Source organism: Sorex fumeus, unplaced genomic scaffold (genome assembly GCF_029834395.1).
Source record: "Sorex fumeus unplaced genomic scaffold, SorFum_2.1 ptg000142l, whole genome shotgun sequence".
Lineage (NCBI taxonomy): Eukaryota > Metazoa > Chordata > Mammalia > Eulipotyphla > Soricidae > Sorex > Sorex fumeus.
This window is the reverse complement of record NW_026606199.1, coordinates 1,707,637-1,730,906: the sequence shown is the minus strand read 5'-3', so window position 1 is coordinate 1,730,906 and position 23,270 is coordinate 1,707,637. Positions and strand designations below refer to the sequence as shown.

Below are 23,270 nucleotides of genomic sequence, written 5' to 3'. Positions count from 1 at the left end.
ATAAGTAGGTGATCAACATCATTGGTCATCAGGTAACTATAAATTAAATGCATAAAGAGAAGCCCATTGGAGCTGGAGCAACAGTACAGCAGGTAGGGCGTTTGCCTTGTATGCGGCCGACACGGGTTCGATTCCCAGCATCCCACAGGGTCCCCCAAGCACCAGCAGGAGTAATTCTTGAGCACAAAGCCAGTAGAAAACCCCTGAGCGTCACCGAGTGTGACCCAAAAAGCAAAGAAAAAAAAAAGGGAGAGAGAAGCCCATCTCCAGCCGTGTGAGTAGCTGAAAGATTAAGTCTTCCAGCAGGGCCGGGCGTCCAGGGCACGTGGCACTTGCCATGCATGAGTACAAGCTGGGTTCCATCCCCAGCATTGCAGGTGGTCTAAGGCCCACCAGGAGGGGCCCTGAGCACAGAGCCAGGAGTCAGCCCTGAGCAACGCTGGATATGGCCCCAAACAAATAACAACACCCAAAAACATACGCCAGGAGGGGAGGCTGACGAGGACAGAGCGAAGGGACAGACACTGGCTGCCACTGAGAAAGCACACCGGGACTCGGGCCGGACGGCCTCAGGGAAAGCAGCTCAGACCAGCCTCATCAAGGCACCCAAACATGGAGTGGCGGGGGGGGAGCACGGGGACAGGGTGGGAGGCCGGCAGGGTGCCGGGTCCTCATCCCCACATGGGGGGTCAGGGTCACAGAGCAATGGGTGAGGCAGGCACAGGTGAGGGGTAGCACCTCGCCTAGATCCTGGGAGCACCTCAGGGGGGATGGTGGGTGGACAGCGGCCAGGCTGATGCTGCAGCCAAGCTGAGAGGCCGAGGCACGAAGCCAGCTGACCACCAGGGTCAGCACCGAGCAGAGGTGGCCGCACCCCACCCGGACAGCGGCCTGCTTGGACAGACACAGAAGCCCACGGAGACCAATAGAAGGTGCGTGGGAGATTGGCAGTTTATGCCGGCATCACAGGGTGAGGGTCACACATCTCCTTCAACGAGATTTTTAGGGCTGCTCAGAGGGAAACAATTTAAAAAAAAAAAAAACTTATTCCAGTAAATTCAAGAGCTCTCAGGGGCAAAACAGAACCCCATGGACCAAAGTATCTGGAGAAGACTCTTCTAAGAGACAAACTCCTAGGAAGGATGCACTTCCAAGTCTGAGACACAGAATACAGGACTTACATGTAGGCCAACGTCGCGCTGAAGTGCTTCTTAATGTACGTCTCCAGAACAGGGTTGAAATGCTGGAATTTTCTGTCTGCAATGAGGCCGATGATAAATACCTGAGACAGAGACCCACCCTTTGGTTAGCAACTCGAATGCCCCCCGGCAGGCCTGGCCCGGCTGCTGGTGGGTGCTGGTGTCCCAGCACCCCGGTCCACTCTGGGGGAGTGGAGAGTGAGGTGGGCTTCCGGGCGCTATCGCCCGCGAGGTGGGACCGAAGGAAACCTTCCAGCTCACGGGCCTCGGCTTTGACGGGGTTCACAACCGAAACTACAGTCAGGATCACCCTAGCCCCCCTCGAATCCCCCCCCCCTTCCCCCCACAGAAGCAGCCAGAGCCGACCCTGGAGTGCGGCTCTTACCAGTGCGTCGAACACCAGCGTGTCGAAGGTCTCGCTCTCCGAGTTCTCCATCATGATGTTGAAGAGGGCGTCCAGCGTGTCCTGCAGGAACTGTGGGCACCACAGTCAGGCCACTGGGCCCGTCTCTGCCACACTCAGACCCTCCCAATGGGGCTGCAGCTCACAGGGACCTGGTGTCCCGCCAGCCCCCTCCTGCCTGGACAGGGCCCCCCCCCCCGCCCCGCGATCCAGGGGACGGGAGGGGTCTGGGGTCCACATGAGGAGGGACAGGGATGGCTGACGGCTGGGGACAGATGTCAGCTGCAAGAGACAAAGGCCCTGGAGAGGCAGCGAGGGGTGGGAACTGGGGGACACAGCAGACAGACAAGAGACCCCAGGCCCCTTGAACAGGAGCTGGCAACGTCCTTGGTGCCGGTCTGAACTCGCGGGGTGAGAGTCGCATGGGAGCATGGCCAGACCCAGACAGACCCGGGCTCAGGTCTCCCTGGGCACTCAGCCTCTGCCACTTGAGGCCCAGAGAAGCCCCAGCTGAGAGCCGGGCCAAGGAAGAGCCTGGAGCTGGTGGTCTCGAACCAGCCAATCACAGAATCGCCGCACCCCCAGAGTTCCCTCAGGGGCCCATGCCCCAAGACTCCCGAGACACTGAGACCAGGGAAGCAGCAATCCCGGGCTTCCGGCCCCTGCACCGGCCACCCCAGACAACCGGAAACAGGACAAGGACGGGAGCAGACGCAGCCCAAGGGCCAGCTGTGCCGGCGCCATGTGACTGGGCTCGGCACCGCCCCAGCACGAAATTCCCCTCTATCTATAGTGAGAAGATTTTCAGGGTCAGGATGTCACACCAGCTGCCACCAGCCCCAGGACACCCCACGGACAGCAGGTCACCAGGACACAACACAGACAGCAGGTGACCAGCCCTGGGACACCCCACAGACAGCAGGTGACCAGGCCTGGGACACCCCACAGACAGCAGGTGACCAGAACACCCCAGGAACAGCAGGTGACCAAGACACCCCACCACAGACAGCGGTCACCAGCCTCGGGACAGGTGGGCAGCAGGTGACCAGCCCTAAGACAGGTAGGCAGCAGGTGACCAGCCCCGGGACACCCCAAGGACAGCAGATGACCAGGACACCTCATGAACAGCCCCGGGACACCGCACGGACAGCAGGTGACCAACCCCAGGACAGGTGGGCAGCAGGCACGCCCGTGCATGGCTGGAGCCTGGTCACAGGCCTGCGTACAGCAGGGTCCTGCCCCCTCCTCGTCCAGGCCTGGCGGCTGATGCCACTATCGTCCCTCAACCCGAGAGCGACCAGCAGGACCCGCCAGCGAGGATCAGGGACACGGACAGACCCAGAGTGACTGGGAGCAGGCGGAGGAGGTGCCCCCGGCAGAGGGCAGGGAGCGAGGCCGGAGAAGCGGACACTCGGCAGAGCCAGGACATGGGCAAGGGCAGAAGAGAGCAGAGCCCGGCCGCGGCAGCACCCACAGAGCCCCCCTCACTCCTCGACACTGGGCGGGGGGAGGGGGGGAGCAGGAGTTCGAGGGCTGCGGGGGAAGGGGGAGGACCCGGGGCCGAGCCTTCGGGTGTGGCCCCAACACAGGGCTCGGGGCTGGCCCAGAGCGTGTCGCGGGGTCTTGAGAGGGGGGACCTGTGGCCTTGGGTCAGCCTTGACCCGACACTCACACAGAGGGGTCACACACAGGGGTCCACACAAGGGGTCGCACCGGGTCGCACATGGGAGTCGCACACAGGGGTTGCAAATGGGGGTCCACACACAGGGGTCCGCACCCGGGGGTCACACGCGCCGGGCTCACCTTCACCACCTCGCCGCCGGCCACCTTCATGAGCTGCCGCAGGTTCTGCTGCAGGGCGCTGGTGTTGGAACGCCACTTAAGGAGGCCCAGCAGGTCCACTGCAGAGAGGGACACGGTCAGGGCCGGCCAGAGCGGTCGGCACCAGGCCTCGGGCCTCGCCCTGGCCACCTGCCCCACAGCCACGTCCGGGAGGCGCCCAGGGGCAGGGGCATCTGGGCGGAGGGGACAGTCCACCCCCATGGGTCGTGCAGGGCAGCGGGATTCCGGGAAAGGAATCAAGGCAAACGGCCACGAGGGGAGCGCGGAAACACAAGGCAGGAGCCCATGGAGGGCGCGTCACGTGTCCTGAGAGATAAGGACCTGGGACCCCGACACACTCTCGCCCCACGCGCCCTCCCCAAGAGCCCCAAGGCACCCAGGGGCCAGACCCAGGGACACAATATCCCAGTCGCGGCCTCCCAACCCCGTCCACGGGGACACGCCAGCAGCCAGGGACACGAGAGGATCCAGAGCCCGGCCAGCACCAAGGACAGCAGGGTCAAGGGCGCCAGACACCAGGGATTCCCACCCTGACTGAGACACTGAGGGGCAGGAACTCCCCACGCTCAGGTGGGGTCACTGGTGAGACCCACCGTGCACACGCGACCCCCAGACCTGGGGAAGGGGTGGGGGGGGCATCAGCGGAGACCCGAGACCACCCCAGTCTCACAGTGCCAAGGGCCACCTCTGGGCATGCAGCCATCGGGGGAGGGGGCTGCTGGGAGAGACAGGCCCTGGGTCCTGTTGGAGGGCCTGCCTGGGGGTCCCCAAGCACATGGTGCTCTCTGAGGCTCAGGTTCGAGGGACGGAGGGGGTCCTGCCCTTGCTTGCCATGGGAGGCTGGAGCGGCCTGGAGGACACGCCTCACTCAGACGGGAGACCCCAAGTGTGAGTCCTGAACTCCCGCTCCCTGTCACTGGCCCCCTGTGTCAGGCCCAAAGGCCAAGTGCGACCCAGGAATAAAGAGAAACATCTCGATCTCAGTGTGCAGAGGGAGGAAGGCCCAGGACACCCCCAAGTCCCCACTCCCTGGAGGCAGGCCTGGGCCCGCAGGAAAGGAGGGCCTGGGCAGACCAGGGCGGATCCTGTCACCGGTACAGGCATGGGCTGACCCCGAGCTCTATTCGGACCCTCCCTGGCATTTGCCCTGATTCCGCCCGGGACTGACTCTCGCCACGGGCCAGCCAGGCCAACGCGGGGTCTCGGTCCCCGCCCCCACCCCATGACCTCTGAGACAGCAGCAGACGCGGGACCCCGGCACGCACCGTTCTGGGTCAGCTTGGTGGAACACACCAATGTGGCGATCTGGAAGGAGTCCTTGCTGATGGCACAGCTGCCCAGGCTCTGCATGCTCCGGCCCGTGGCCGAGTGCCCCTTCTCCTCCAGCTCGGCCTTGGTGGACGGCAGGCTCAGGTACGTGGACGCGTCTTCCAGCTTCTTGGCCTCGGCCTGCGGGATAACGACTCAGCACGCGCACACCACACCGCCCCCCACCGGCCCCTCACAGCCACCCCGAGGGCTCCTTCCTGCTTGTCCAACCAGAGTTTCTGGGGCCGGTGGCGGGCACTTGGACAACCCACCGTCCACCCCCAGTGCCCCGAATGGCCCCCGAGCTCTGCCAGGGGTGAGCACTGAGCACCGAGCCAGGAGTGAGCACAGAAACCCAAATAAATACATTAACTTCAAGCCAGTCTCTCAATCTCTCCCCACCGGGCCGACACAGCCGTGTCTCCGTCCTGTGTCCCCAGGCCGGCCCCTCGACCCAAGCACTGCCCCCCGCCAAGTACAAGATGTTCCCTAGAGTCCCCCAGAGACCCTGGCTCAGAGACAGCGTTAAATCGTCCCTACCACAGCTCTGTCACTGCTCAGACGCCTGATTCGGGGACCCCAGCCTGGTTCTCTGCCCACGGTCTCTACCCGCAGTGGCGGAATGGGCCTTCGCCCCAGAAGGGGCCTAACTGTCCGAGCGTCCCCGGTCACCTAACTGGTGACCCCGGGCGGCGGCTACCTTGTAGACGATGAGGTCGTGCTCCCCGTCCCTGAGCGTGGTCCCGTCGTAACGCATGAGCTTCACGAAGGCGAGAGCGAAGATCTTCTCGGACTTGTCCTTTGCTGCAAGAGAAACCGGCCCGTCGCGCACGGCCGCCAGGACAGGGGCCCAGCAGGCTGGACTCGGAGCCCAGGACACAGCCCCGTCCCTGTGCTCGGAGCCCGGCTACCAGGCTGTCCAGCGTCTCTGTGAGAGTGGACGGGCCCTCGGGAGGCCCAGAAGGAGACAGGTCAGGACAGAGCGGAGGGATGAGGCCCGGGACGAGGGCTGGACGGGGCTCCAGGCCTTCAGGCAGGACCAGGTCCCAGGGCGACTGGGAAGGGGGGATCATCCCCACGAAACTGGCCGTCATGAGAGGCCAGACACGGTCTCGTCTCTGCCATGCACTGGGTCGAGTCCCGAGCTGAGGGAATGGCTGTCCTCCCCGCAGGGGGAGTGCTCCCCCTCCACTTTCTGCGGGAGCACGGCTGCGTGTCCCCCGGGCTGTGCACCGGGGCTGGGGCTGCGCCTGCCGGTCCACCCTGGTGCATCCAGGACCCGCTGGCTTGTGGACCCCAAGTGGGAAACACTGGAGGCGCTCCAGGGGCACTGGTGACCCAGAAAGCAGGACACCCAGGGGCTCCGTCTCGGGGCACCCCCAGGCTCAGACCGGAGCTGGCCCCGTCGGAGCCAATCCAGGGCACCAGCCCCCAGTCAGGGCCCCACGAGCGCCCCCGCCCGGCCCCAGGACTGAGAGAAGCCAATGCCGGGGGGGCCCCAGACCAACAGGGGTGACGGCAGCTGTGCCTTGAGAGCAGACGTGAGCGTGTATGCACACACAGAGCATTTCCATCGGAACGTGTCTTTCATCCACGGTTCTCTGGCAGGAAGGGGCGCTGTGTGTGCGTGTGCGTGTGTGTGTGTGTGTGTGTGTGTGTGTGCGCGCGCATGGGTGTGCGTACAAATGTTCGTGGTATGTGTCCGAGCATGCATGTCTGCATGTGGCGCATGTGTGTACGTGAGTGGACCAAGTGTGTAAGTGTATGTGTGACATGTGTAGGCGTGTGGGAGTGCATGCGCATGCATGTTTCATACATGTGTGAGGAAGTCTAGGCGTGTGCGTATATGCACACACATGTTACGTACACGTGTGAGCAAGCGTGTGCGAGTACACGTGCGTGCATCTTACATACACGTGCAAGTGTTGTGTAGGTGTGTGGTACATGCCTACGCATACATGTGTGAATGTAGATGTGTTTCAGTACATGCATGTTACACGCATGTGTGAGCAAGCATAGGTGTGTGAGTACATGTGCATGCATGTTACAGACATGCATTAGCAAGCATGGGTGTGTGTGTACGTGTACATGTGTGTTACGTACGTGTGAGCAAGTGTGTGAGTACATGTGCATGCATGCTTCTTACATACATGTGCAAGCGTGTGTGTGTGGTACATGCACAAACATGCTGCACACATGTGGGAATATAGATGTGTTTGAGTACATGCATGTTACACGCATGTGTGAGCAAGCATAGGTGTGTGAGTACATGCATGTTACATACATGCATTAGCAAGCATGGGTGTGTGTGTACACGTACACGCGTGTTCCGTACACGGGTGAGTGTTGTGTAACGGCGTGTGGACGGGCGTGTGTGCTGACTTCTGCTGGCGGGAGCCTGTCTCGGCCGCTGTCTCTGGACAGGAAGGGCCCGTGTTTTCCACACGGCGTCCCCGGGCAAGCTACAGCGCCATTCATCAGGAAACTCAATAAGTGTTTGTTCCACTCGGGGCCGTACCAACAAACCCGGTCGTTCAGACACCCGGGAGATAAAGCTTGGGGATTTGTTGGAGAGGCGCTGTGGGAAGGTGGGCCAGGAGGGGGGGGGCAGCGGGCGCATGGGGGGCCTCCCTATAGGGGGACACGAGGGCAGAGGCCAGCGAGGGACAGGCCAAGCAGGGCCTGACGCCCGGGTGCGCCCAGCTTCCCTCTGAGGGCATGGGGACACTGGGGAGTGACATGGCACAGCCTGGAGCTTCCTTGGGGACTCCCCGTGCTGTGCGGGCAGAACGGGGCAGCAGGGGCGCCAGCTGGCCGGGCACAGGCAGCAACGAGTCAGACACGAGCAAGAAATGGGACCATCTCCATCAGGACCACGGCCCGCAGGGCAGATGGACACCCAGAGGAGGGCCTGCAGGACAGATGGACGCCCGGGACAGGCGGACACCCAGGAGCAGGGCCCGCAGGACAGACTGGCGGACGCCCAGGAATAGGGCCCATAGGACAGACAGACGCCTGGGACAGACGAACACCCAGGAGCAGGCCCACAGGACAGACGGGCGCCCAGAACAGAAGGATGCCCAGGAGCAGGGCCACAGGACAGGTGGGTTCCTCTCTGCCGCATGGGGAGGGCGAGTCCCAGCCACACTGAGCACAGAGGAGTGACCACCGCAGCCAGACACACACCACTGGGCACCTGGCCACGGGGTCGGCAGCTCCGCCCTGGACGGTGTCCGAGTCACGGGGGGCACAGGCCACCTCGCCTCAGTAAACACCACTGCAAGGGAAGGGAGCCCCCCTCCAGGAGCCGCTGTTAACACTGCTCCAGCCGCTCCTTCTAGAAAGTTCTGCCCTCCCTGCACGCCCCGGGGCACCAGGATGGACTAAGGTCTGCAGGGATGGGGCGGCCCTGGGACACAGGGGGCTGCACCCAGACGTCAGAGGGAGGGAGGAGCAGGGAGGGCTGGGGGGGGAGGGGGGGGGGGCTCTGCGTCACCCGGAACACAGGGCGGGAGTGTTCTGGAACAATCTAGGTCAGTGCTCAGCCCGCACCCTCCCTGAGCCCTTGGAGACCCAGGGGTGACTCACAGTCCTGGGAGGAGCGATGGCGGAAGGTGAAGCGGAGGTGACTGCGGTTCACGTCCTCGATGGGGATGGCCACCTGGGGGGACATGGGCACGTGAGCCCCCAGACCCTGCCCCCCCCAGACCCGCGGACCCTTGACCCCAAGACACCAGCGGTCCTGTGGTCCCCGTTGGGGGAAACCCCCACCTGCTCCCCCGTCTGGCGGCGCCACACTCTAGGGACACGTCGTTCCCAGCCAACAGCGGGGTCGGCTCGGGCTGGTCCTTCCGGGTCCCTGCTAAGCTCCTCTCCCCATCGGGGCCGCTATCCCGAGGGGGCTCCGGGGTCCCTCTCCTGGCTGCCCTATTCTGGGGTCTCCTCTGCGGCAGCCGTGCCAGGACCCCCGTGTGTGGGCGCCGGGAAAGCAGCCAGGCGCCAACTCCGAAGAGCGACCCGGATCCCCGGGCCTCCCGCCGGGCCAGAACCACCTGCCCACGCGGCGGGGGCAGCCCCGTCCAGCTCGACTCAGTCGCCTGGTCCCCGCCGGCCTCATAAAACAGCCGCGAGAGGAGCGGGCGGGAAGGCCCCTGCCATCCGTCTCCATGAAAGTCCTATTTTTATGTCCGAAAGCAGGGCGAGTAAATGGATTCTGAGCGGCGCCGGGCTGGTTCCTTAGCAACGCCGCGGTGACTGCGACTGTGGGGTGCCCGGCGCGGGCGCCCGGGGGCGGGTGGGGTGTGGGGGGAGGTGGCGGGGATTTCCTTGGGATACAAATGAGCATTTGGGAATCGAGCCCCGGGGACGGCGGCGCGCAGTGATGATACCTTCACGGTCTCGAACCAGCGCGGCTGCTTGACCTGGTAGTAAATCACAGACTTGTACTCGGAAATCGCGTCGTCGCCGGCCCCCGGGAAGATCACGTGCTTCGGAGACACGGGGGACAGGTCACTCGAGGCCCCGGCGCAACACACCGCCCACAGCACCCCTCCTGCCTGCACCCAGCAGCGCCAAGGGGACGCCCCCCTTCCTCCGAGACATGCCCCTGCACGCTGCCCCACCCGGGGGAGATGCCAGCAAGAGCCCCCCCAACCTCCCACCCCCGCCACAGCCCTGGGGCGCTGCAGCCTCAGGACCCCCAGAGACCCTGCTCTTGGAACCTGGGGGTGGGAGGTGGGGACAGGGACCCCAGCCCTGTCCCCCGAGCTGCCCAGCAGTGACGGCCACCTCCTCTGACCCCGGCCATCGTTGCAGGCTGCACCTACCGGCAGCCAGGACCACACGGGTGCCCCAGGGTGGGGGCCGAGCCAACGTCCTCCCGTGCCCAGGCCTGCGCCCACCTCAGACGGCGGCCCCCGCTCCCCCAGCCTCGAGACAGGCCTCTGCTCCCTGACAGTGGGGGAGGAAGGAAGGGTACTCCCAAGCAGTGCTCAAAGGGCCCACTTCTGGGCAGAGTAACTAACAGCCAAGGCCAAGAGACGTCAGGTCCAAACATGGGGGGCGCCAGGACCACGCCCATGCAGTGTCCAGGCCCAAAGGAGGCCCTGAGCTAAGCCGCAGAGTCCTGGGTCTACACCGCCACGGGGTCTCTGGGCACCCGGAGACAAACTCAGCTGCCCTGGGAAGAGCACTGCCGCACCCCTGCCCCCTTCCTCGGGCCAGCCTGCAGGGGGGAGGGCCGCGCTGTTGGGGGGGGGTGGGGGGTCCCCGCTGGACGCTCACCTCCAGTCGCTTCCCCTCCTCGTCGAACACAGACACCGTCACCTCCACGTTCTTGGCCGTGGTTTTACTCCCTTTGTCAAAATCGCCCTGGACCAAGGTCACGTAGATGTCGTTCCGGACGTCACCTGGGGGGACAGGATGCCTTGAAAGCAGTGTTTCCCGGAACGGGGATGCCAGACCCCCGGGACCCCCGGGACCCCTGGGACCCCCAGGCGATGGGCAGGTGCTGCCTCCGACCCCCTTTTCCACTGATTCATTTCAGGGAGCCCCGAGCAGACGCTGGGTGACGCTTCCGTGTGACGTAGACTTGTGGCTGTCCCTCCCTGCAGAAACCCCAAGGGCCACCTCATGGCCGGGGCCACTCTGAGACACGCCCCCAGGAGCCGTCTCACGCTCCAGAGCGAAGCCACTGAGGGAGGAGCCGAGGAGACGCCAGCCTTGACCTGCCGGCTGAGAGCGAGGGGAACCACCCGGGGAGGGAGGTCCGTGCGTGTCCGCCCTCCCCCCACTGGCGACGTGGGACAATGGACCCGGGAGTCGTGGGTGGGGTGAGAAGTGATAAAGGTAAAGGTAAAGGCCCTCCCGTTGATCGTCGATTTGCTCGAGCGGGCCCAGTAACGTCTCCATTGGAGACTTTGTTGTTACTGTGTCTGGCATCTCGAATACTCTCGGTAGCTGGCCGGGCTCTCCGAGAGGGGCGGAGGAATCGAACTCGGGTCGGCCATGTTGGCCGCTTGTAAGGCGAACGCCCTACCCGCTGTGCTGATGATGCATCCAAATATGAGGAAAGCTGCTCCCATCCTGGGCCGTGTTTTAGGAAGCCCAGGGACAGACAGATCTGCATCTCTGAGAGACGCTGAAGTCCTGACGTCCGGGAGCACAGGAAGCGTCAATTGCCTGGAAGTCTCAACTGTCCAGCGTGAGAGTCACCCAGGCCCCAGCTCCGCCCTGAAGCTCAGACTCTGAGGAGCCCAAGCACTGCCTCCCCAGGGCTTCCCGAAGGACCCTTCAGTTCTTTCTGTGCCCGGCCCTGAGGAAGGACCCTGGCGGCTGGCCCAGCTGTGGAGGGTGGGGGCCACTGGCCGTGCGGAATCCACTCAGTGGCTTCACTCCTCGGCTGGTCTGGGCGGGATTATCAACCTGAGTATCATTTGCAAACCAAACAGGAAGGCACAGATCATCACCAAAAGGATGAATCTGCGCGGCGGCTCCCCAAACTCTCGCCGGATCAAACATCACTATCTGGAAACTGAAAACGCTTTCTGTAAATGTAGCAGGGTGGTCTTCAGGCTGAATCACACTCTCTGTTTAATGGGCTTCCAATCCAAGGTAGGACCGGGCGTGATGTGGGCACCCAGGAGCACAGGTACTGCCTGGGTGTCCGCTGGCGGCTCTGGGCTCTGGGCAGGGTCACTTCCTGCCCCATCCTCCTGAGCCAGCGCCCAGGGGGTGCGCTCTGTTTTCATGCACCCATGCAGCGGGCCCTGCGCCAGCCACCTGCTGCCCAAGTTCCACAGGCCTCACGCCCTGGGCCGGAGGAAGCCTGGGGCACCTTCAGGACAGAGAGCTGGGGAAGGGGGGGGGGGCGCAGGAACTGTCCCTGGAATGCCACAGCTCTGCAGAGGGAAATGGAGGTCAGGCCCTGCTGCCCCGAGCAGACCAATGTCCTCAGAGCACCGGCCACTCGAAGTGGCCTCCAGCATTCAGTCTCCTGAGCTGTGAGGCACCCACCACCTGCCCTGTGCACAGGAAATACTGTTTGGTGAGCAGGCGAGAGGCAGGGGACAGTCGCCAGCCCAGACCAGGGTAGGGGAGAGGCAGGGGACAGCCGCCAGTCCAGCCCAGGGGAGGGGAGGGGCAGGGGACAGCCGCCAGCCCAGACTGAGTCCAGCCGAGTCCAGAGTCTCCCTGCCTCAGTGGCCACAGCTGCTCCACCACCTGGCCCAAGGCTCGTTCCCAAGGCCAGAAACAGACAGGAAAGGCCGAGGCCCTCCAGTCCCCTCCCCAGGGCGTGAGCTCTGCAGGGACCCGGAATGGCCCTTATGTCCTCAGAACCCCACCCGGGCATGGACACAGGTGCCTGAGTCCGACAGCGAACTAGAGCCACAAGGGCCCCAGGCCGACTGCCCGGCCACCCTCACACCCAAGCAGTGGGGGCAGCGGGGGACAGTCAGGGACCCCCGGGGTCCCCTCTTGCTGCCTCTTCACCAAGGTAGCGAGCCGAGACACCCATAAGGATCATGGGTGGCCCCACTGGGCGGGAGGTTGCCCAGACCCCGGCCTCCTCCCCCCAGCCTCCCCTCCTGCACCCACCCGCCGCGTCAGGCACTCCTACCCGGCATGATGATCTCCGGGAAGCCCGTCTTGCGGGCCACCGCCGTGGTCCTGTCCACCAGGTGTGGAAACTCCTTCCTGATCTGGTGGATATCTCCAGGGAGCAATTTCAGAGTTACCCACAGACCTAGGGAGGCAACGGGAGCAGGATTAGGGGCGGGCTGGCCGGTGCATCGCGACACGTTCCCACAGAACCGACTCCCGCCAGCGCTCAGCTCTGCACTCAGATGCCCGCGCCTTCAAGGAAGACCAGGAACACGGGGAGGAGAAAGGTGGTGGTGGGGGGGGGGGGGGGGGAATCCCGCCTCTGATGGACAGGAGGACACAGGCCGGGGACTCCTGCTCGCCAGCCGGACCCCTGGAGAGGCTGGAGACAAGGTGAGGGGCGTGTCTGGCCGAGGGGCCGAGACTTCACACTTCCCTTGTCCCTCCCCCAGGGCTGACAGCTCCACAGCAGCCAACTCAGAGTCCCTTGGGCCCCAAGCCCCACAGCCCGGGGCGCTACTGGGACCCTTTAGCACCAGCAGGCATGGCCCCATAACAACCCCCGCCAAGTAAACCCAGGCAGCCCCCTACTCTGCAGTGGGTATGACTGCACCACCGTCCCCCGTCCCCATGGGGCAGCAGGTCCCGGGACAAGAGAAACACCAGGAATGGGCAGCGGGCGCGGGCAGTGGGCAGCAGGGACCATGGTTCGCAAAATCACAGCAAGGAACGGGGCAGTGTTCCAGCATGCGGAGCGTCCAGGCATATGGGACAGCAAGGAGGGACACACACTGGCCGCTGCCACCAGGCCCCGCCGCGGAGGGACGCACGCTGGCCGTTGCCACCCGCTTCCTTCTTGCTGGGTTTAGACTGCACGTGAACGTGCCTCACCCCCACACTTAGAGGACATGCAGGGAAACTGAGGCCAGAGAGGACGAGACGGGGAGGGGTGGATGGATGTGGTCACTAAGGCCAGGAAGCACCATCTCCCGGTGTCCCATGCCGGGGAGGGGCAGAGGTGGGCGCGGCCTCTTCCAGGCGGCTCCTGGCCAGCTGGAATGTCACCTCTGTGCAGCTGTGACAGACACATCTGGGGCCGAGGGACAGGGGGCCCCAGCCAAAGGCTCAGTGTGACTCCAAGGGAAAAGGACAGAGGCCAGCGGCAGGTCTGGGCGCAGACACGGGGTCCCTCACCCGCTCTGTCCCTCGAGGCCACCTGTCGTGGGCGGTGGGTGTCAGGGGCTCGTCTGGCCGCTGCCTTTAGGGCTGGGGTTGTCCTTACCCAAGACAACCATGCGCCCCTCAGCCCACCAACCAGTCTCTTCAACCTTTTGAGACCTGCAGAGCAGCACTGGTCCATGAGTCAGTGTTTGGACACACTGTTCTAGAACATTCTTCAGACTCATGCACCCTCTCCACTAGAGCAAGGGGATGGACGCCTCCACCACTGTGGCTTCAAAGTCAAAGCCCCCTCGGGGACTCGACTGGCTGTGGGAGACCCCCACCCCCACCCCAGCCCACCGGGAGAAGCCCTGAAGGTGACCCCGTGGCAGGGGCCGGGCCTTGGTGGGCAGCTGGTTCTCGCAGCCTCCTGGCAGGCGAGTGCCAACTGTCACCGCCCGTGTGACTGATCCACTGGCGCTGCCAACAGAAGGTCAGCGCGGGAAAGGCTGTCAGGGCGGGATTAAAAACGGCGCGTGCAGGCGGGAGAAACCCCTTCGATGCCTGAACTGAAGAACCAGGCACAGACAAAGCCGCGCTCGGGGCCGGCAGGGAGAGGCCCCAGCAGAGAGGGACGCAGAGAGGGACGGACGCAGACAAGGCTCCGCCGGGGGCTCCGCGCTGGCCACACTCGGCCAGAGGCCAGGGCAGGGCACCGAGAGCCTCCAGCACACCCACGCTTTCCAAACATCGCGTGCCCCGCCCCCACCCCCCATCTTCCCGCTCCCTTGGGAACTTGGCTCTTGGCAATGCTGACACGGGCAGCAAGAAAACCCTCAGAGGCTGCGGGCCGGACACACGGACACACCATTCTGCAGCCCGGCCAGCATCAAAATACGGACACTGCCATCATCACCAGGGTCGTCGGCCTCTTCGTCACCATCACCGCAGCAGCACCAACATCACGACCATCCTCACTGCCACCCACACCACCTTCACGATCACGACACATCATCAACCACCACCATCGCTATCACACAAACACACACACACACACACGCACACACACCCCAGGCACCACCATCGCTATCTCACACACACCAGGAACCATCGCTATCTCACACACACACACACACACACACACACACACACACCAGGCACCACCATCGCTATCACACACACACACACACACCAGGCACCACCATCGCTATCTCACACACACACACACACACACACACACACACACACATACCAGGCACCACCATCACTATCTCACACACACATGCGCACACAAACACACACACACACACACACACACCAGGCACCACCATCGCTATCTCACACACACACGCACACACACACACACACCAGGCACCACCATCGCTATCACACACACACACACACACACACACACACACACACACACATACCAGGCACCACCATCACTATCTCACACACACATGCGCACACAAACACACACACACACACACACACACACACACACACCAGGCACCACTATCCCTCTCTCACACACACCAGGCACCACCATCGCTATCACACACACACCAGCCCCCCATCACCACCACAGCCACGGTCATCACATGTGAGCCCGAGTCCCCACCATCTCACCGTGGCCATATAAGGAGTGGGCACCATCAGTGTCATTACGGTCCTGCACACGTGTCAACCACCACCATCACCACCAGATCACTATCGCAAACACATTGATCATCATGAACATATGATCGATCGGCACCAGCACCATCTCATCATCACACTCTCATCCTCACCACCACCATCATCCTCTCCAAACTCCACATGCCTGAGTCAGGGCGATAGTGAGAGAAATGGATCAAGAAATGGACACGCCCTGGCCCAGCGCGTACATGCCCTAACCCAACAGTACACGCCCTGACCCAATGTGTACACACCCTGACCCAACGCACACACGCCCTAACCCAATGCGTACACGCCCTGACCCAAGGAGCACACGTCCTACCCCAACACATACATACCCTGGCCCGACGCGTACACGCCCCGGCCCACGCGCATACGTACCCTGGCCCTTGTGGTTGACTTCTTTGGCAGCAATGACTTTGTTTATGACAGTCTGGAGGAAGTCATTCTCCCCTGCCACCCTGGGTGAGAAACGGGATGACATGTTCAGCGGCTTGTGTCGAATGGCGTCGTCCAACGCGAGCCTGGAGGGCACGGGACGACCAAGACCACAGGAGACAAAGGTGCACAGAGACCCGGAGGCCACGTAACAAGGGGACACAAGAGACCATCGTCACCGAGTGGGCGAGAGCCATCGATCGGGTCAACGCAGGACAGAGGACAGGGCAGGTGACAAGAGAGACAGGGAGAGCATCGATCAGGCAAATGCTGGACCACAGGAGAGCAGCCGGCGAGGGCCCCGCACCCCGCACCCCTGCTCCTCCACGCTGAGCACGGGGACACTGGCCTGGGACGGGCGGGGCAGGGGGGACCGGCGGGGGGCCTTGGCCTGTCTCAGGGTCCCTGACCGTCCCCTGGGCGAGGTGGGCAGGGCCACCGCGAGACCAACATGCCCAGCTGAATGCTCTCCCCCGAACTGTGCGGTCAGAGAGGCCCCCCGGCACGTGGCCAGAGTGGCTGTGCCAAGGAGAAGCGTGTCCCTGCGTGTTTAACACACAAACAAATCAAACACACCCTCGAGGGGCCTCGGGCGGGTTAGGAGCTCAGGACAGAAACTGCCTGGGGCCAAAAAAATAAACAAAATCAGCAACTCGGCAAAGAGAAAGTCCAGGGAGGACCGCGGGAGACGAGCACGGAAACCCCAGGTGCGGGTTCCCGAGACAAGGCGACCAGGGTCCAGCACCAGCGTCCACTGCCCAGAGAGACCCTGTGTCCATCGACTGCCCAGTGGGAAGGGCCAGGCCTGAGCGCGGCCTCCCTTCCCCAAAACTTAGCCGCTGACAGAATAAATCAGTTTTAATGGAGCAAAAAACGGTTTCATTCGCCTGGCCTTTCCCAAACAACTGATTTCACTGCTTCTCTGGCTATTAAAATCATGCTGCTCCTTCATTCCCAACACTGCAAACATTAATCTGCGCACGAGCCTTCCCTAATGAAGCGTGACGTCACAAATTACACTCCAACATGTGACAATATTTTTTTAAAGTGGGCATTTCACCAAAAGACAGAAAAGAGAGGGGCGGGGCTGTCACTCCAACCGCAGCCACCGAAGGCTCACTCAGGTGAGTGGACGTAAGACTGACCCCAGCCTGACCTCCCAAACAATGACCGGAACCACCACAACCCTGCCCCGTGGTCCGGTTCTCCCAGGAGACACTCGAGGCCAACAGGAAATTTCAGCTCGGACCTTCCCTGGGCATTAAAAAACCCACAGGCCTGATTAACAGAGTAGCATGTCCAGCAGATATGGGCGTCCTGCTTCTCATTGCAAAGGGACAACTTAGTACCATCAACAAAGGTGGACCCTGCCCACTCCACCAGCAGCTGTCCACGCTTAGACAGATACAAATATCCCCTCGTTCACTAGGGAAGTGTCAGGGTCTGCAGGCGGGGTGCTCAGAGCTGAGCCACCACCCAAGGTGTGAGCCCCCCTGGGCATGTCCTGCAGGACGGGTGCTAAGAGCACATAACCCCAGGCATGAGCCCCCCAGGGCATGTCCTGCAGGCTGGGTGCTCAGAGCAGAGCGACCCCAGGCGTGAGCCCCCCGCCCCCCTCCCCCGGGGATGCCCTGCTCCTCTCTGCCCAACACAGTAGCCACAGGTGGTCCCAACCCAGGCAACAGGGCTGAGACGGAGGAACAGGCTGTTTCATTTGATGCCACTTTCCTGAGTGACATCCAAGTAATGCTGGCTATTGCCCACCATACTGGACGGGTCACCCACAGAACGGAATCCGAACGGACTGTGTGTCTGGGTGTGGAGGGGTGCGGTGGGACCACACGGGAGCACGCCCCGCCCTTGCTCTGACTTTCCTGCTGGTCCCTGCTAGAAGCCACTGGAAGATTCTCCTGTTCCCGGCACTCTACTGGGATCACCTGCCCACACCAAGCAACTCTGCGCCCAGCAGGAACAGGGGCACTCGGTGGGGGCTGGCTAGAGGAAGGGCCCCTCCCCCTCGCCCCTCTCCCAGGGTCCCTCCCGCCACACCCCCTGACAGTCCCCAGCTCTGCCCAGCGGCCAACAGCTCAAACTCCCTCAGGGCGGCCTGGAGGAAACCAGCCCAACTGAGCAGGGCCCGGAGGAAGAGGCTGAGCTCGGCCTGGCCTCTAAAGACCAGACCCCGGGGGGCACTCAGCCCTTCACCTCGGATAATAAGGAGGGACACCTGCCCTCCCCTCGACCGCCCAGGCCCGCCTGCTGGCCAGAAGCCCGAGGCGGACACCAGCTCGGATGGACGAAAGGCCGCCCCCCGGCACCGCATCTGCTTCCAAGCAATATTTCTCACTTCACGGAAGAATCCTTCCGTGATTCTGCTCGGTTTTCTATTTAAAACCGGCAACCTCCTGTGATGAATTTCCAAGCCCCGTATCCGAAGACGGAGCTGCCAGCAGAGTAAATCAATTATGATTTAAATCAGTCACACGCTGAGCAGAGCTATAGTTCAGCGTGTCCAGAGTGACGAGGCAGGTCGGGAGATCCTGGGGAAAACCCTGGCTTCCAGGGTCAGGAGGCGGGTCCGGCCAGCGCCCACCGGCGCGCCTAGCGTGCGGTGGTGGGCTGGGCCCGGGACTGGCTGGACATTTTTCACGATGATGACAAGATCGATCCCTGTTTGTGCGGAGCTTCTAGGCTTATTATGAAGGTAATTACGGCAAACATCCGTTTCCCACAGCAGAGCCGAGTGAGTTCCATGCCCCATACTTACGGCTGGAAGGGAATGAAATGCTGTTTATCCTCATCGTCTACTTTTCCGTTTATTATATCTGTGACGTCCATCACTGGGGACAAGAACAGAGCAGAGATCGTCGTGGTGAAACGCACGGGTCAGAGAAAACAGCGCCGACCGTCTCCCAAGACGCCAGAGTGACAAGGTACCAGGGCAGTTTCCTTGCGGCCAAGTGCACGGGAAGGCAGGGCTGGAAGACGGCTCTCGGGAACGGGCTCGGGGCTCGGGGACCCTCGTGCAGGCCCCCCGGGCGAATCCCTCTCCTTGCACCCTGAGACAACTGGTGAGGACCAGCACTGCCTAAGAGCACCAGCCATGGCAGGGGACGAGGAGCTGAGCTGATGGAACCCTAACCATCCTCGAATCATGGGCAGAGCTGTTGCGGGGAGAGGGGCGGCCCTGGATTGACTGACTTCCCTAAGGAAACCATGACGGGGGGCGGGGGGTTGGGGGGCCGGGATGGCTCAAAGCACGGCACCATGGCTTCCTGTGCGGGAGATTGGTCTGACCGGGCTTCACACACCACAGTTCCCCAGCAGGGACTCCCAAGCATTAAGCCAGGAGTAACCCCTGGTTGGGCTGGAGCGATAGCACAATGGTAGGGCATTTGCCTTGCACGCAGCCAACACGGCCGACCCGAGTTCGATTCCTCTGCCCCTCTTGGAGAGCCCAGCAAGCTACCAAGAGCATCCCGCCCGCACAGCAGAGCCTGGCAAGCTCCCCGTGACATATTCGATCTGCCAAACACAGTAACAACAAGTCTCACGATGGAGACGTTACTGGGCCCGCTCGAGCAAATCGATGAACAACGGGAGGACAGTGCTACGGTGCTACCCACACAGAGAGGAGAAAAACGAAAAGATCCAGATGAGAAAAAGCACGACGGAGAATCAGGAATGATCCGGCGTCAGCTCTGCCTTTCCCCAGTGCTTACAGCAGGAAACGTCTCAGCAGAGCCTGGGGACTGATGAGCCACCAGGGACAGGCCTGGAAGGAAGGACCTGGCGGGGACCTGGGGGGGGACCTGGCGGGGGGGGGGGGGGGGCTCACGCTTGCACCTGCCCAGGGAGGTTGGGGTACACCCAGTGGGCTGTGAGCACTGAGCAGGGGGCACACGGCCACTTTCGAGAGGGGACAGCGCATGACCTGGGATTCACACCTGCCGGGCGCCCCAAACTGGCACAGCCAAACCACACTGAGTGAAACACTCGCTCCTGCCCGGGCACGGGGAGGGGCAACAGGTTGGGGAGAAGCCAGGGGCCCCACCTGCTCACAGGAACAAGCTCCCCAAAGCCACTCCAGAAGGAACCAGACAATGGAGCACTCCGGTGGAAGGGAAGTCTTCCGGGAGCACTCGGGAGGATAGAACGCCTCCCGGGAGCACTCAGGAGGAAGGAACACCTCCTGGGAGCACTCAGGAGGAAGGAACACCTCCTGGGAGCACTCAGGGGGAAGGGAAGTCTCCCGGGAGCACTCAGGAGGATGGGACGCCTCCCGGGAGCACTCAGGAGGAAGGAACGCCTCCTGGGAGCACTCAGGGGGAAGGAAAGTCTCCCAGGAGCACTCAGGAGGATGGGACGCCTCCCGGGAGCACTCAGGAGGAAGGGACGCCTCCTCCTGGGAGCACTCAGGAGGAAGGGATGCCTCTCAGGAACAATCAGGAGGAAGGAACGCCTCCCGGGAGCACTCAGGAGGAAGGAACGCCTCCCGGGAGCACTCAGGGGGAAGGAACGCCTCCTGGGAGCACTCAGGAGGAAGGAAAGCCTCCCAGGAGCACTCAGAGACCAAGGCCACACCAACAGGAGACTGCCCGGGGGCCCGGGCTCCATGTCCAGGACACCCGCCCCCTCGGAACCACCCCACAAGGAACCAAGAGACAATTTCCCCTCCAGCAGAGACACTCGCCACTGGGTGCGGCCGCGAGGGCCACCGGCAGCTTTTCCCGGGACAGGGGTCCGGGGGCAGAGGTTACCAGCCACGCCGAAGGGCCGCCGCAGCCCCGAGGTCAGCTTGCGAGTGTTGCTCTCCCGCAGCTCCATGCGGCCCACGCGCACGATCTGGCACACGAAGCTGATCTTGTCGCGCTTCAGGTCCTTGCTGCCCAGGTCCTAGGAAGGACGAGACGCGTCCACGCGTGGCCCGAGATGGCCCCAGCCTGACCCAGCCCAGCCCAGCCCAGCTCAGCCCAGCCCGGGCAGCTCCAGGCAGTGGGCGCAAGAGGCGGGCAGGGATTCCACACACAGATGCGACGGTCACTCAACGGTCACTGGGCACTGGAGAAGCCCAGACATAAGCTGCGGCACAGGCTGGGGGGCGGGGGGCACAAGGTCACGGGGGCTCACCGTGAAGACGGCACGCAGGTTGTGCAGCCGGTCGATGTCCTTGGGCAGGCCCGAGCTGGACCAGCGCACCAGGTAGTTCTCGCTTCAGAGAGAGAGAAGAGCCAGTCACGGCCGGCTCTGACGAAGCGCCCAGACGCCTCACACGGGCCCCAGGCGACGGGGACGAAGCCCACTTCCCTCCCTCCACTCTCCACTGAGGCCCAGGATCCCCCCCACCTACCACGTGACCACAGGTGAGAAAGGCGGGGCCCTGGGATGAGGGGGGGAATGGGTTTGAGATGCCCACGGGGTCATAAAAGCCACGGGACAATCAGCCCACGGCCAGCGGTCCTTCAGAGGCTCTCGTCTGTTCCCTCTGAGAAGTCTCTCAACCAGGGACCACGTGGTCCCAGGAAAGGCCAAGGAGCCACAGGTAAAGTCATCTCAATGGGCATCGTGGGCATCCACAGCACCGTTAAGGGCCATACGATGGAAAAGGGTTGGTGAGAGCAGGGCATCAAGGTGAAAAAAGGCAAGAAACACGGACTCAGACTGACCGGGGACAGAATCCACCATCCGTCCCCGTGAAATGTGAAACAAAGGCTGCGTGTGTGTCCCACGGCCCATGGCAAACCAAAGAGGAACTAAAACACTGAATCCTGCACCGAAGCGTCCCTCACCCCATGGCAGGCTGGAAGGCTACCCAGTGCCCGCTGCGATGCCCCGAGCCCCGGGCTTGCAGGAGCCCAGGAAGCGGGGACGCTGCCCACCGACCTGATGAACTTGGACTCCACGGGGTCGTACAGCGACATGAGCACCTCCGCGTCTTCTCCGATCTTACAAACCACGTTTTTGAGGTTGACGAACAAGGCCAGCGATGGGGTGGCCGCAAACCTGGCTTGTCGGTTGACGTCCATGTTCTGCTTCTGCGACTGAGTGCAGAGAGAAGCCGGCACTGACCAGAGCCGGCAGGGCAGCAGTGCCCACACCTCCCTGGTCTCTGTGGGTCACCCCACGTGCCCACAGCAAGCTGCTTCCCGGCGGTGCCGAGACCGCCCTGATCCCAGCAGACACGCCAACACTCAGACTCTGACCAAGAGCCACCCCAGCGCGGAGTCCACCGCCCGGTCGATCTCTGCCCCCTGTTAAAATCGACCCTTCAACGGGCAGCTCCCTGGATTCAACCTAAATCCTGCCACCTACAAGCCGGGGAAAGGCCAGGAACTAATGGTTGTCTCATGGATTTCAGACCGTCCACTGCAGCCAAGGCACAGCAGGCCTAGGACCAGCACACCCCCCGCGAGGACCAGCACCCACCAATAGCCCTACTCCCTAGGGACCAGCACACCCCCGGGAGGACCAGCACCCACTGACAGCCCAACTCCCATCACGCTGCTCTCTCTGTTTGGGCCACTCCCAAACAGCGGTCACTCGGGTCTCCACTGCGGCCTGATGGCCAGCAGGGCACAGAGACAGCCCTTTGAGGGCCCAACTCCCCTGTAAGGACTCCTCTGATTCCCCCTGTGAGGATCCAATGCCCCCGGCCAGGACAGGTTTCAAATGCAGCAGATGGGGCCTGTTCCCCTGGGCGCCGGGTCTGGACCATGACAAACGTCCCCGGACACGTGGCAGCCGGCCGGCCACTCACCTTTTCCTCCTGCAGTCTCTCCTCCACTTGTCTCGAGGCGATTTCATGCGCCCGGAAGAGACTGATGGTGCTCGTGAGTTCTGGGTCCAGAATGTTCCCATCTTCATCTCTTACCACCAGGTCCAGGTCCAGAATTCTAGGACAAGACAAAGACAGAAGTTCAAGGGTCCAAGGCCAGCAAGACCCCCGCGGGCAACAAGGTCGCCCCTGCAGACAGGCCGAGCGAGAGGACCCCCGCCGTAACAGGGCAGTGCCCGCCTTCTCCACAGCGTCACATCACAAGAAGAAAAAACACACTTGGTTAGTTTTCTTCTATGGCAATAGTGAGCGATGAGAGATCTGACAGCTCTACAAAGCCCAAATGCTGTTCACAAAGTTATGACTTAAGTAACAGTTTGGAGCAGACAAGACCAGGAGCAAAATGTCTGGGCGTGTATATATGAGTGTACGTGTATACAGCACACATATATGTGCTTGCATGTACGTAGGCTACACATACACGTGATCATATACACATATACACACTACACGCAATACATACTAGTGTGTATCCGTCATATATCTACATACACGTGGCAGGAGGCAGAAACCAGCGGCCACGCACGCCGCAGTCTCTGACACCACGGTCTCTGGGAAGTTTCACCACCACGACATTCAACCGAGCGCCAGCCCTAATTGCAGGGGTGTGCCCAGATCTTCTATAAAGACGTTCTGGGCACAGAACATATGGAATTTATCCACAACAGCATCCAGCATTCTCTGTGTCCAGATGCCGCACGTCGGGGCGGCCCCGGAAACAGGCAGCATCTGCCTAATAAATCTGCCCATCAGCGCTGGGAGACTCTGACAGCCCACCGGGTAACTATTTACAGAGCAGACAAAG

General features: G+C 62.4%; 1 protein-coding gene across 3 annotated transcripts in view; it reads right to left on the bottom strand.

Annotated features, from left to right (window-relative positions):
* The window catches only part of DOCK1 (dedicator of cytokinesis 1), a 306,250-nt gene that overhangs the window by 235,104 nt on the left and 47,876 nt on the right, over positions 1-23,270 (bottom strand). For 2 of the 3 annotated variants that reach the window (XM_056106671.1, XM_056106670.1), the window contains exons 7-21: positions 22,388-22,523; positions 21,514-21,671; positions 20,761-20,842; positions 20,391-20,526; positions 18,398-18,470; positions 15,574-15,716; positions 12,371-12,496; positions 10,036-10,160; positions 9,141-9,239; positions 8,341-8,413; positions 5,453-5,556; positions 4,710-4,893; positions 3,406-3,503; positions 1,585-1,674; positions 1,182-1,282 (exon numbers count right to left, since the gene is read on the bottom strand). In XM_056106671.1, coding sequence (XP_055962646.1) covers positions 1,182-1,282; positions 1,585-1,674; positions 3,406-3,503; positions 4,710-4,893; positions 5,453-5,556; positions 8,341-8,413; positions 9,141-9,239; positions 10,036-10,160; positions 12,371-12,496; positions 15,574-15,716; positions 18,398-18,470; positions 20,391-20,526; positions 20,761-20,842; positions 21,514-21,671; positions 22,388-22,523 — 1,728 coding nt within the window. The remainder of the gene's footprint in view (positions 1-1,181; positions 1,283-1,584; positions 1,675-3,405; positions 3,504-4,709; positions 4,894-5,452; positions 5,557-8,340; positions 8,414-9,140; positions 9,240-10,035; positions 10,161-12,370; positions 12,497-15,573; positions 15,717-18,397; positions 18,471-20,390; positions 20,527-20,760; positions 20,843-21,513; positions 21,672-22,387; positions 22,524-23,270) is intronic. The other variant, XM_056106672.1, reaches the window with a different exon arrangement.